We start from the raw sequence: 15,016 nt of genomic DNA on the forward strand, positions 1-15,016 counted from the left end.
CAACAATTAGTACTATAGGATATAGTGGAATAGGATGCCTCAGGAGGGAGTGTAATGAATTTCCCGTCACTGAAGATATTTTCAAGCTGAGTCTGGAAGACAGATTTTTGTGGACATAATATCTCTAATATTGCAAATAGGCTGTCAGATTTGGGTAACGATTGAATCAAATTACCTTTGAGATCGCTTCTAATACTAAGATCCAGTCCTTCATATATATGAGATGTTTATACAAAGACATTATGGATATATATATATATATATATGTATATATATATATACATATATATATACATAGTGTATGTATATCTATTAGTCAATGGCTAAAACAATACCTAGCTTTATTAATACTCTAAGGCTAATGGATACAAATTAGAGGCATATAAGAAGAGGTATGCTGTAAATATAAACTGAGATCATCTATTCATTCAACAAAGATTTATCGAACACTCAGATATAAGACACTGGGCTAGGTGTCATGGAGGACACAAAGATAAATAATGCCTGTCCTCAGTCAAGAAGAAGAGATCAAACACAGGCAAACAACTATAATACGAGGGAGAATGTGGCAAATTAGTATTTCTCTTTACCTCACCAACAAAGCTAAGTCCAGTACATTGCACATGGTAGGAATTCAACAACGTTTTGAAAGATGAATGAATGAAATGCATGAGCTAAGTTCTCTGAGAGTTTGAAAGAAGGAAAGATCACTTTTAGCAGAGGGTGTTACAAATAAACATGGAGGCATGCCATTGATTTGTGGGGCCATGAAGACATTCTTTATGGTCAATAAATCAATTGAGGTCTTTAGTCTCTCTACCATTCTGAGGCTGCTTATAGGTAACAGATAAAATCAAGGAAAACCAGCCCTTCTAGGCTAGTATTTGTTTAAAGCTGGTCCATTTTACCACAGTCACAAAGCTGACTGTCTTGAAAGAAAGAAGGGCCAGAGAGTTAGATGAGACTTCCATGTGGGAACACAGGAAAAGGTGGAGGGATGCAAGGTCACAGCATAGCCTTGCAACATATGGAATGTAAATCCTATAGGATATGAACTAGTTGGGGGCAAAGATTGATTTCTTTGTACAATCCCTTGCTCATAGTAGGCATTTAATGAATGTGTGTTAGATTGAATAGGCTTTGCTGACAATCACCTGGGATTATATAGAGAAAGGAGGTTATATATCTTTTTTTCTTATTGGGATAGGGATAGTCAATAAGTATTTATTAAGCTCTCACTGTGTGCCAGGCATTTTCCTAAAAGGATCGAACTAGACCTGTGATTTCATTAGTATAGGCCCAATATCAATGCATGAATTCCTGAATATGAAAACTCTCTCTACTGAGTTCTTATCCTAGAGTCTGTAAACTTGCTATAAAACACATACACACAAACTTATACATGCAGTGATAACTTCGTTTCAATATAATTAGCTTCTTTGTAATCCTATATATTTTATTTTATTCATTTTAAAACATTCTGAGAAGAGGTCCTTAGCCTTCATCAGACTGTCAAAGTTGTCCATAAGACAAAATTACAATTAAGAATATTTGTCTACAAGTTCAGGTCAGTATCTTCTCTGCAATATGTATTAGAAGGGAAGGGAATTTACATACTGCCTACTGTGTGCCAGATACTGTGTCAAACACTTTTGCAAATATTATCCCATTTGACCCTAACAACAATCTGTTATTATCCCCATTTTACAGTTGAGAGAACTGAGGCAATCAGAAGTTAATGACCTGCTGAGGGTTGTGTAATCACTATGTCTCAGAAGTAAGACCTGAACCAGGTTGTCCTGGCATTTAGGCCAGATTGGCATTTTGTCTTTGTTATAAATAATACGCAGCATCTTGAAAACGTATTTTCCCCTTCTATTCTGTCGCAATCCTAGTGAGAGGAAAGCCTCCCATAAGGTAAATTCTCAGACATTCAAAGGAAAAAATCGAACATGGATGATTAAAAGTCATCTGATATCAAAGTAAAAATAATAACTAGCATGTTGAAGGCATTTTAAAGTTTCTGAAGTATTTTACAGATAATTTAATTTTAATCCTTTCAACAACCTTCTAAGATTGGTGCTGTCATTATCCTAATTTTGCAAATAAGGAAACTGGGGCTGAAAGGTCAAATGACTTGCCCAGGACCACCTAGCTGGTCTGAGGGGGAATGCGAACCTGACTCCAAATATAGCACCCTACCCAATGGCGACCTGATTGCCCTATGTAATATTATATCAAGACCAGAGATCAGAAAATAATCGTTTATGATGTGAACACCTATTTAATGCTACGTATTTCCTGATTTATCATTTCACAGTTGAACAGTTTAACATTAAACTGTTCACACCTTATGGGAAAGGTATCTTTATTTTGGGGATTTACACTGAACATTAGACAGCCCCTTGGGTTAATGCCAGATATTGGCCTCTTATTGAATGTCAACTGTAAAACTCAGATAAGTTTTTTTTCTGATAGAAAGAACTTGCAAAATAAAGACTTGTATGATGAGTTAATCACTTTTCAGGCTGTTTGTTTCTGAATAAAACTTGACTTACGATAGCTTGGTGACTTGAGAATTGATATATTGATTGTGTATGCTAGAAGCTTGAAATGCGTCAATCATCTGTTAAGAAGAAAAAAAAATGAGTTAATAAGCCAACTCCAATAGCGTGTTTCTATTTCATGAGAATTTATAATGAGGTGAGTATAGGCAAATCTGAACTTACCCGAGTCTCAATCATTTTGCTCAGAGCTGCAGTTTCTTCTGAAGTCTCTTTTTCATAATTGCTATTGTATGGAATACCTCTAACTTTAAAATTCCCTTGATAGTAGTAGATCTTATTTTCTATGAAAGAAAGAAATGAAATGGGACAATATAATTGGAAGGAAACCCAAGTCCAGATCCCTCCAAGAAAAAAGAAAAGATATTCAAGACATATTTAATTTAGTAGATGACTCTACTATGCTCTAGAAACCTCTTTATCCCAGAAGCTCAGTCAGAACCTACAATGAACATCTTGGAACATCTTGGAACATCAGTCCTTGAGGCCTCTGCCTCTGATTGGGTGGTTCCTTCTAGAATCTCCATTTAAGTAAGGTGCTTAGAACAACATGACCTTCATTCCTCTCCAGTCTGCTCACAAGACCTTCTCTTCCATGCCACCTGCTCCCCACACAGTCTTTCTTTTTCACCCTCCTTTCATGCATTGTCTTCTGTCATTAAAATATAAATTTTTTGTGAATGGAGACTATCTTTCTATTTATATTTACATTCTCAGCGCTTAGCACAGTGTCTGACAATAAGTGGTTTAAAAATACATGTTGACAGACTGAAAATTGAAGGTAACCAAGCACATTTGACTTGTCTATGGATAGAAGTCTTGATACCAAATGAGCAGTGTAGAAACTTTTCCTTGAACCCAAAATAAAGTAGAGAAAGGAATCCAACAAGGATGAATTGGGTAAAGGTCAAAAGAGGTTTGTTGTTGTTGTTGTTGAGTTGTGTCTAACACTTTATGATGCCATTTGGGGTTTTTACTGGAGTGGTTTGCCATCTCCTTCTCCAGCTCATTTTATAGATGAGGAACCTGAGGTAAACAGAGTTAAGTGACTTGCCCAGAGTCACAGAGCTAACTGACTGAGGCTTCCTGACTCTAGGACCAGCACTCTATCCACTGCACCATCAGTCTGCCCCTATTAGTAAAGGTAGGTGTTCATTTTTATTGAAATAGTACCTCACATTTATATAATACATTAAGAATTTCAGAATGCTTGTGTATATCAGCTCATCTGATCCTCACAACAACCTCATGAAAGTTTTATTGTTATCTGTATTTTGGAGAAGTGACATATACTTTAGATAAGATTTTCTACTAGAATCAATTAATAAATATTGGGTACCTACTCTGCAACTAGGATTATTCTGATGGCAATGGGAGCCATCTTTCCTAGTGGAAAAGGTTCCTTCCTTGAAGCAAATCCCACCTCATTTACTGGGAGGAGAAGTGAGGTTGGTGACCTGCACAGACCTCCCTCACTCAAAACAAAGTCAAGTGCAAATCCTGTCATCATTTCTCCAATGGTACGATCACGAACACAATCTCTTGAGTAGACACATCTGGCTGAATGGGGACCCAGCTAACTGGGTAACTCAGTTCTTCCTCTCCTGTCTGCCTCCCCCTCCCCTTCCTTCTCCTCTCCAAAGAAAAGTAAATTTGGATGGCCAGAAAATGCCCAGTTGAATTGGGTTTTACTGGCTAGTTTCCTCCCCTCCCCTCCCCTCCCCTCCCCTCCCCTCCCTTTCTCTCCCCTCCCCTCCCCTCTTCTCTCCTTTCCTGTCCTGTCCTTTCCCAAAACCTTAAATCTACTGCACTCTGAAGCTGGGACGCCAATGGGCCCCTGCCTAAGGGCTCTTCTGGACCTTTCCAGCTTTAGAGTGATTATCAATAGTAACTGTTGCTTTTTCCCTCCCATCCTGATGTCTTTCTTTTTCTTGCCTTCATTAAAGGGGCTATGCCCTGGTTACTTCTTAAACAGGCCTATTCAATGAATGGGCATTACGTCAACCTAAATAAGTCCCTGCAAAGATCTCACCCTAAAGTACCCAAGGCCTCCCAGTGCATCCTGGGTGATCTCCAGTCATCCTGATGAATATCTGTTTGCTGGACCATTCAGATGACTCTGGAGGAGAAGTGAGGCTGGTGACCTGCACAGCCCCTCCGTCACTCAAAACAAAGTCAAGTGCAGGTCATGTCATCATTTCTCTGAGGGCATGGTCTTCTTCGGCAATGAAGGACCAACACAACGATATACCTCATTTACTTCCTTGTGTAACCTGAGCAATTTGTTTAGCCTATGAAGCTCAGTTTTTTCATTTGTAAATTAAGACTAATATTATCTATGATAATTATCTTACAAGATTATTGGGAGACCCCAAAGACATGATGAAAGAAAAACAGTTTGCAAATTTTAAAGCATTATATAAATTTCAGTTATTATTATCATCTTACAACACTGAAGGAATATGTGAGAAGTGTTAGATGTGGTCTTTGCCCTTAAGAAGTCTGCTTTGGGTGATGAGAATAACAGAGGTTAAAAACAACTAAAGGACAATTTGAAATTACACAACGAAGAACAAAATGTGGTTTGGGACTTTAAGTAATAAAAAAATGTAGAGAAGGAGGAGCTATCTCAGGGATCATTGTGACATTCATTTTAAGATGGTATTCTGTAAAGATGTTAAGAATGTGCATTGCAATAAGCAACAGGTTATATCAACAAAGACAGAGGATCCACGTGGAATGTTGGAAGGCAGAGTTTGAAGAGTCAATTAGTTAGGACAGACTATAAATTAATCAGCAAGCACTTCTAAAGGGCCCACTAGGTACACAACACTGTATTAGGAACTACGGATACAGAGATGAGGATTGGTTATAAATTAATCATCAACAATCATCTATTAAACTCCTACTATGTGCCAGGCACTATGGTAGGCACTAGAGACATAAAGAAAGAGGAAAAAATGGTCCCTGATCTCAAGGAGCTCATATGGTAAAGAGGAGACAATATGCAAATCAATCAACACGCATTCCTACTATGCATGAGGCATAAATTTGGGATAAAAAAACAAAAATGAAGTCATTCTCTTCAAAGAGGAACATACACTTAAGATTATAGACTTCAAGATAAAAGAGGTATTAGAAGTAATTTAGTACAATCATTTCATTTCAAAATGAGGAAATTGAGATACAGAGAAGTTGCACAGCTAGCTAGTTAGTGGTGGAAGCAGGACTTACATCTTCTAATTACAAAGCTAACAATCTAATATAAAGGAAGAACAAAGCTACAGGGTTGGTGAATGGGAGCATAAAGAAGTAGATTGACCTATCCCCTTCAACAAGCAATGACATTGAGTTCCATCATGGTTATAGAATTGGAGGGTGGAAGGATATACTTTTGGTGAGAAGATGGTGAGTGAAAAGAAACTTTTGGTGAGAAGAAGAGAGGGTGAAGTGAATTATGAAAGTTCTGCCTGAAATAGTGGGTCAGGTGGGGGCAGTCCCCAGTGAGAGCAGTGGTCCCCAGAACAGAAATTCCAGAGATGAAAATGCTAATGAAATGAGAGTAGACTCCAGAATTGAAGATCACCCAAAAGCAAAGTGAAATGGCAGTTTTCCAAAATTGCTACTAGCCTACCAATAAGAATGACAAAAGCCAGATCTTATTTCTAGGAGGGAGAATTTTTCAATAACCAACAAAAGTAGGTGATGTTTGTATTTCTGTCATGACCAAGTGCTTACTGTCTATTCACTCCACATATATAAGTACCTTCTCCTAGAAAAAAAGGCAAGGGTCTTAGGGAATGCTTCTTCACTATCCAGGTTATCAGGGAAAAATCAAGCCTTCTTTAACAATAATTCCAGTGGAAATAAAGTAATTGTCCATCCATTGAGGAATGGCCTTGCAAATTGTGATACATGAATGTAATGGAATATTAAATGTGTGTTATAAAAAATGATTATGAAAATGAAGAGAAGAATGGGAAGGCATATGATATTGAAGTAAGCAAAACTGGAGAAACTATATATACATATATATGTTGTATGTGTGTGTATGTATATATATATGTGTTGTGTGTGTGTATACATATATATACATTATCTCATGGTATCCCCTTAAAAATTCTGTGTAAATGAAAATAACCATAACAACAAAACCTGAAACTGAATGATATGTAATTATGATGATAAGGTTTCAAAGGAGAGAGGAAAAAATTCATCTCCTGGTTTTTTTTTGCAGAAATATAGAAACTATGAGTACAGAGTATTACATATGGTATGGGGATAAATTAAAAGATTGGTAAGTTTTGCTTAACTTTTTCATTTCTCTTAGAAATCTCTGTAAGGGAAAGAGGAAGAGATTTATATGGGAAATGAAGGTAATATAGAATCAAAAGATATCAAAATAGTTATTTTAAAATAAAAATTTCAATTAAAAAGGGTTTCCATGAGAATACAAAAACGAAAAAATAATTGAAAGATATAGAAGAGGATCTAGAACTGTATTAGCAAATTGTAAGGTGTGAAGGGGGCAAGACATGGAAGAATATGATACAAAGAAAAAAGGACCAAAGGACCCCTGATCTCTTAGAACTAAGGAAAAGATATGAGGTTCTTCTCAAAGAGGAAGGAGTTGGACCCTCTAAAGAGAAGCAGCTGTTTATCTTCCAGAGAATGATGACAAGATGCTCACAGGTGAATGGCAAGTGGAAGATTATCTAGGAAATGTCACAGAAAAAAATACAAGCAACAATCATTAGTGACTTCCTGCTAAATGATATCGAAATAGTTATTCACCAACTTGATAACAACAATAAAACAGGTAACTGTCTTCAACGGGTATATTTAAGATATCACAGAGATTCTCCCAAGACTTGTCAAATTGGGTGATTAGGAACCATTTCTGGTGGTTCATATATGCATAAATGATACTAGCAGAAAAAAAATCTAAGAAGGATTGCTAAAGATTATGACATACTGACATACGACATACAATATCACTTGTTCCCCTAAGGTCTTCAGTTTATTGAAGACCTTAGGGGAACAAGTGATATTTTCACCACCACCAACTCCAAAGTGAAGTCTGGAAAGTCTTTAGGAAAGAAATGCAGATTTGGGAAGTTAGAGAAATGTGACATGAATAAATATATTGTTACAACTGGGTTCAGAAAATGAGTTTCTCAAGTATAATAGGGCAAAAAGGTCTGGAAGTTTAGTTAACTACTCATTTAATATGAGTCAACAGTGTGAGAATCAATGAACTGGGATCTAGCCCCCATATTACTGTAACTCAGTAGGTAAGTATTAAAGAAACTCAAAGCTCAGAGATAATTGAATGATTGGTCTGTGATTGCATAACTACCAAAAATTAGAGGATGAATTTGGACCCAAGTTTTTCTGATTTCAGTACAAAATGATAGCTAATACATGCTGCTGTCTTTGAGTAATTTGATACATTAGAAAACATGAGTACTTTTATGATCTTGGGCTGCATTAGATGAGATATACATAGCAAGACTAGGGGAGTAATTGTCCTACTGCAATCTTCTCTGACAGGTCATATGTGTTGTGTTCAGTTCTTGGCAACACATTTTACAGAGAATATTGATAAGCTGAAAACTATCCAGAGCAGGATAATTAAGATGGTGAATGGTCTTGAGATCATACTGCATGAAAATAGGTTGACAGAACTGGAGGATATTTAGAATGAAAGATAGAAGACCTTAGGGGGAGGGGTAGAGATATCATATTAAGGGACTGTCATGTGGATGGTAGTTGAGACTTGCTCTACATGACCTCCTGGGGCAATACTAGGAGCAATAGGTAGAAGTTGTAAGGAGACAGATTTAGACTTGAAGTAAGGAAAATTTTTCTGACAATTAGAGGTATCCAAAAGTAGAATGGACTGTCTCAAGAGGTAGAGAGTTCTCCTTCACTGGAGGTCTTTGGGCAAAAGACAAATGTCTATTTGTTGGGTGTGTGTTGAAGGGAGGCTTTTTGTTCAGGAGTGTAATGAATTCAATGATCTCTGAGGTCCCTTGACAATGCTGATATTTTATGAATGTGAATAATAATGGCTGACACTTCTACAGCACCTTAACATTTATAAAATGCTTTATATACATTATCTCATGGTATCCCCTTAAAAATTCTATAAGTCAGTGACTTACTCTTAATAAGAAGTTTACTCAGTGAAGGAAGCAGTATTTGCATCCAGACCTGTCCTGACCACAGTCCTTTAGAGATTCTACTCCGTGACCAACATTCCAGGCTGCAGCTCTGGCAGTACATAGGCTAAGCTAGGGGACAAGAATGGTGTTGGCTTCCTTGTCTCCTGAAAACAAAAGGACTAACCAAGTGGGAATTCATGCCAAAAATCTTACCTCAGTTCCTGCTGCCATCTAAGGAATAATTACCTTCTTTAACTGGTATGCCTAGTTGCCACGTTGACTGTGGAGGCCAAGGGGCTGCATATTTTTAATATTGGTATCTCTTTAGTTGGTTATTTTAATCTCATCCTTACACTTTTGTTGTATTTCATAGAATACCTTAAGCCCTAAACCTGAATCACTGGACTAGACTACATTAGGGTTATCCATAAACAACCACACTGCTTTTCCAACTTCCATAGCTTTTGATATCTAGTTTATACAATAATTATATCTTACTCTCTATTTGCTCATGTGTCCTACCTCTTCTCTTCTCTGTGCAACTCTCCTGGAGAATTGATCGGCTCCTGTGGGCTCAATTATCTGTGTCTATGCAGATGACTCTCAAACCTACATATCTCACTCTTATTTTTCTCCTAGACCCAAAGACTGCCTCTTTGATATCTGTACCTGGACAGTCATATCCAAAACAGACTCATTATCTTTTGTCCCTACATCCATCTGTCCTCCTAATTTTACTGTTTCTGCTGAGGGAACCACTATCATTCTAGTTTGTGACCTCAACTAATCAAGTAATCCTCAACTCTTCTCTCTTGCCACTTCATATCCAGTCACTCACCAAGTCTTTTTGATTCGGCATTTCATATCTCTTACATACACTCCTTTCTCTTCTTATAGAAGTATGCTGACACAGCAGGTTCAGGAAACATTTAGGGAGTCATTCAGTTTTTGTGGAATATATAACTTCCTATAAATGGGAGCAAAGTATCCATTCCATATTCTTAGTTAAGTTTCTCAATGTGCTTTCAGAGGTTTGCTGTTGCATTCATTACATGGTTGTGGGTTGGTTTTTGTTTTTTAATTTTTCTGTGGGATGCTTTGTGGAATGAATCACAGCTCAGAAGAGGCAGAACCAAAACCACTTCAAGGATCAAGTGTGAGTAACTAACAGGTCCTGGAATAGGATTAATCTCTATGTCAAACCTGGAGGAGCAAGTTTCCAATAAAGGCTTGGGAACAATGCCCTGGGTGTGGCTACAGTCAGTGGAATTATTACATCTCACTTCTGCCAGGTATCATTGCAGCATTCGCCCAGGCCGTAGTAAAACAGTAAGCATCCATTGACTCCTGCTCGGCAGTCTCCTAGAGCCAGTAATTCTTTCAAACTGACTTCAGATGAATAATTCCAACGACAGAGAGGTGTGGTCATTTCTTTAACCACAACTAATTTAACTAATGGAACTCACTTGAGGAAGCATAAATTATTTCATGTCAATGAATACACCATAACTCAGGTTTATAGAGTCATTTGACATTTACCAAGTACTTCTCTCCTCTTGTGAGGGAAGTAGTATAAGTACAATTGTAGTATAAGTACCCACTCACTTTCTCTCCTCATTTTACAGATGAGACAACTAAGGCTTAGAAGGATTGACTTGTTCAAATGGCTAGTGTCAGAGGTGGGATTCAAATCCAGGTCTCTTCCAAAACCACATCTGTAACACTTTTCATTACAGCACTCTGACTCTCTAATACTTAATTGCATTTATATAGCACGTCAACGTATACAAGATAATTTGCTTTTTTTAAAAAGAAATGGCTGGACCCCTGGAAAAACTTTGCCCTCCAGTTCTACCCACAATGACTTCAGCTCTTCTTGGGCTAAGAAAAACAACAGTCCTAAGGGTCTTTTGTTACTTAGCCACCTCCTTCTCCTTCTTCTCACCATCCAGAATGTAACGAGTCAAGGGTTTCTTCTCACTAAATCTCTGAGATAACTGTGAGGGGAAATTCACAATTTACATCTTTGTTTTAGACTCTAAGTTACTTTACTTATTAATTATATTTTATGGGACTTTATTGCTGACTCCTTCCTTAGATTTTTTCTTTTGTGATTTTCTGGGTACTCTTTGTACCTAGAGATGCTCTGTGATGTTTAGGTTGGTGAAAAATATACGCAGTTTTCACCTTTCCTTTTCTTTATCAGTTTAAAGCATTCTTTTGATGAGCTTTGCAAGATCTACTCCTCTTATACTCAAATATTTATATGTTCACCTACTTTCAAGTCAGATCTTTACCTGCCTTTCCTCACTCTTCCTTGCCTCTCTGGTTTAGCTCTGCAGGTGCTAGCCAAGGACCTGCTAATGGGATTGTGAGTCCGATTCTCCAGCTTTCTAAACTGACTCTTTAAACTCTGAATCCAAATCATCACTGGAAATTTTAATCAGTTACATTCACAATACATTTATATATCTTCTTTTAAACTAAATTTTACTTCTGTTCAAGGTGGATAAGACAATGTCAATGTATGACTAACAGAAAGCAAAGTCTTTCTCATTTTGCTTCAGTTTTCTCGGCCAAGGATAATAACATTTGAATTAGAAAAAAAATACAAAAATAATTCTTTTACAACTGAAATTTAAGAAAAGTCAGATGCCCACCTGCCCTTGATGACTGTATTACAAAGACCAGATGAACTAGATCTCAGGGTACTGAAAGAACTTGGTTTGTTAAATTATGGTCAGTGATCTTTAAAAACTGTAGTGAAGAAGAATGATGGTGCAAGAATAAAAAAAAGGAAAAGGTCACCAAGTATGAGATCTTCGAACTGGATGCTAATGAGCTTAAATTTGATTCCTGCCAAAAATTCTAAAATATGTTACTAAATCAATTCTTATTAAGCATTTAGAAAAGGAAGTGATGCTGCTAGCAAAAGTAAGTCAAAAGCAGATAGAGTCCCATATACATGAAAACATTGGCAACACAATTAGTAGTAGCAAAGAAATAGAAACGAATGCCAATTGGGGAATGTTTAAACAAGTTATAGCACATTAATGCAATGGAATATTACTGTACCATAAAAATAAGTTAATATAAAGAATTCCGAGAAGTATGGGAAGATATATGAACTGGTGCACTGTCAAATAAACAAAACCAGTAAAATGATCTATGTAAATGATTACAACACAAATGAAAGAACAAAAGATGAAGTGGAATGTTATATAATGACCAAACAGTCACAAAGAAGAGAGGAGAGACTGAAACTCCATTCTTTCTTTGTAGAGGTGGGGAGGCTACTTTGTAGAGTGTGGAACAATGCATTTACTGTCAGATTAGGATGACGTGCTGATTAAATCTGATTAACTGTTTTCTTTTTTGGTTTTATTCTGTTACAAGGATTTGTTTGCTGATTAGACAAGGGGGAGAGATGCATTCAGGAATAAGTGATGTGAAAACAAAATGTGTTCATAGAAATTTAAAATTCAAGTGAAAGAAAAGTAAATGAAGTGGTAATCAAAGAGAGTCAATACAACTTTGTCAGGATCAGATAATGCTACCCTTATTTCCATTCTATTATTATTATTATCTTAGTAGACTTGTTAGCTGAGGGAAATTTTGTATGTAGAATTTGCCTAGCTTTTAGCAAAGTCATATCTTGTGGAAAAGATGGAAAGATAGCCTAGATGATAGCAGGTAGCTTCAGCAGGTAGATTTAGAATTAGTTGAATTTCTGGACTGAGAGAGTAGTCATTAACAATTTGATATCAACATGGAAAGAGATCTCAGGTAGAGTATTCCAGGTACTTTTGCTTAACCTTGTGGCATTAAACATTTTTATCACTGACTTGGATAAAAGAATTGTTTATAGCATGAGATGTAAAGCTAGGTGGGAAAGGCAACAGTCTGGAAAATTATCAGGATATTAAAAAGGTCTTGACAGGAATGCCAGACTTCTATAAAGATTAAATTGAATAAGGATAAAGTTGAATTCTTACAATTAAGAATATCAATTTGAAATACAGTATGTGGAGACATAGATAGACATAATTCATCTGAAAATGATTTTGGGGCTTTAGTGCACTGTTCAATATGAGTCAACAGTGCAACATGGAAGCTAAAAGAAAGTTAATATGATCTTATTCTATATTGGAAAGCATTGTCCAGGACTAAGGAGTTGATAGTTCTCTTGTACTAATCTCTGCTAAGGTTACTTCCGGAGTACTGTGTGAAGTTCTGGGAGACACATTTTGGCAAGGACATTGATAATATAAAGAGGGGACCCAGAGACGATGAACCAATTGGATGAAGGAACTTGAGGGGTTATATGAGAGTTATATGATGATTTCATAGCAGCTGAAGGAGAAGAGAATGCTATGCCTGGAGAGAAGATCTAGAGCGGACATGATAGATATCTTAAGTATTTGAAAGACTGTCACAAAGAAGAGTATGGATTTATGTTGTTTGGCCCTAGCAAACAGGAACAACTGGATAAAATTCCAAAGAGGCAGATTTATGTTTGATGTAAGAAAAAACTTCCCAATGATTTAAGCTACAAAAGTGGAATAGGCTGCTTCTGGAGCTAACATCTTCCTATTTGCTGTGTTCAAAGACCAGATGGCAATGCCTTGGTTATGTCGTAGAGAAGATTCTTGGTCAGTTATGGCCTTGGAAGTTCCTTCCCATTATGAGTCTATGTGAGGAAGCTGTACCCGAGAATGACTATGTATCTTCAACTACATTCCAGAGAAAAAGAAATACTGCAAGGTTTAATCCCCTGTTTCTCATGCTTCCTCTCCCTGGCTCCATTTCATTAATGTGAATAATTGCCATTCTATGAGCAATGGTGAGAATGATGTATTAGCTTAGGAATATAGTTAGAAACCTACTTCCCCAGTCCTACCATAAGCTATTTAGTATTTCCATTAAACTTTGGGGAATTCCATTGTTTAATTTGTGTTCTGCCTGTTGCGTAAGAAACCAAACATTTTAACTTCCTACTTTAATTTGCTAAATAATAATATCATTATCGTATTTATAATTAGCATAATATAAGAATAAATATGGGCAGCTAGGTGGCAGCTAGGTGCCTGAGTTCCTCATTTATAAAATGACATGGTGGAGGAAATGGCAACCACTCCAGTATCTTTGCCAAGAAAACCCCAATTAGGGTCACATAGAGTTAGTCACAGCTGGAAAACAGCTGATCAACAACAAAAATAAATATAAGGTCTATAATCAGTAAATGTGCTATTTAATGAGTTGTATATCTCTTGTAAATTGTGCTACTTCTGAACTACCTACTTGCCTACTTGCCATTATATCAACTATGGGCCTGTCTAATGTAAACAACCCTAACAAAGCTGGTTTGCCTCAAGTCAGTTGAAATCATGTGATCACTAGTCAGGGAGCTGACTAGTCATAGCTCAACTATTTATTGCATCTGTAATCTTATGTAAATTGCTTTTCCACTCTGGACTTCAGTCAGTTTCCTTAATTGTCAAATGTGAAGTTAGACTAGACTAGGTTCTCAAAGTGCAGTCCATGGCTCCCTGGGTTCCCAGACACCCTTTCAGTGAGACTTTCATGTCAAAACTATTTTTATAATAATACTGAGTTATTATTTTCCTATTAAAATACACCCCCTCACTGTCTTCCCTCTATCCCTTTCTGCTCTCTTTCATGTGTTGTATTCTCCCATTAGAATATAAACTCCTTGAGGGTGTAGACTATCTTCTTCCCAGTCTTTGTGTCTCCAGGGTTTAGCGTAGTGCCTAGTACATGATAAGTAAATAAAGAAATGCTTGTTGCCTGTTGCCTGCCTGCACAGCAGGTTTTTAAAAATAAATTTAAAGGAAATCAATATCCCTTAAGGAAATCATTTTGAATATAGATGTTATTCATAAGTATTCATGTGTAGTTTTAGTTTTGAAAGGGAAGTTTGTGGCGATGGAAAAATAATAACATTGTCAACACTGACCAACTGCTAGAAAATGAACAAGAAGACCGATCGTGACTCCCAAGACTGCTAGTACTCCGAACACAATAAGGGCAGTCATCCATAATGGCAGCGAGGATCTTTGGGAAGATACGACTGGTCTGAAAAGGAAAAAGAGAAAATCAATGAGATGATAATAGCAATTCCCATTCAACTTTACTTCCCTCTTACTCAACCCAGAAGATCTAAAATTTTACCATAAATAAAGACTTGGGGAAGTCACACGGTGGCCAATCCCCAAAAGGGAGGCAAAGGCCAGGAACAGGCATTTAGTAAGTGTCTGTTATGTG

At 36.9% G+C, this 15,016-nt stretch overlaps 1 protein-coding gene across 1 annotated transcript in view; it reads right to left on the minus strand.

Annotated features, from left to right (window-relative positions):
* Positions 1-15,016, minus strand: part of LOC140511738 (transmembrane protease serine 11B-like protein) — a 40,448-nt gene that overhangs the window by 9,366 nt on the left and 16,066 nt on the right. Inside the window, exons 2-4 of the mRNA XM_072620913.1 lie at positions 14,709-14,827; positions 2,730-2,848; positions 2,559-2,626 (exon numbers count right to left, since the gene is read on the minus strand). Coding sequence (XP_072477014.1) covers positions 2,559-2,626; positions 2,730-2,848; positions 14,709-14,827 — 306 coding nt within the window. The remainder of the gene's footprint in view (positions 1-2,558; positions 2,627-2,729; positions 2,849-14,708; positions 14,828-15,016) is intronic.

This window comes from Notamacropus eugenii, chromosome 6 (assembly GCF_028372415.1).
Source record: "Notamacropus eugenii isolate mMacEug1 chromosome 6, mMacEug1.pri_v2, whole genome shotgun sequence".
Lineage (NCBI taxonomy): Eukaryota > Metazoa > Chordata > Mammalia > Diprotodontia > Macropodidae > Notamacropus > Notamacropus eugenii.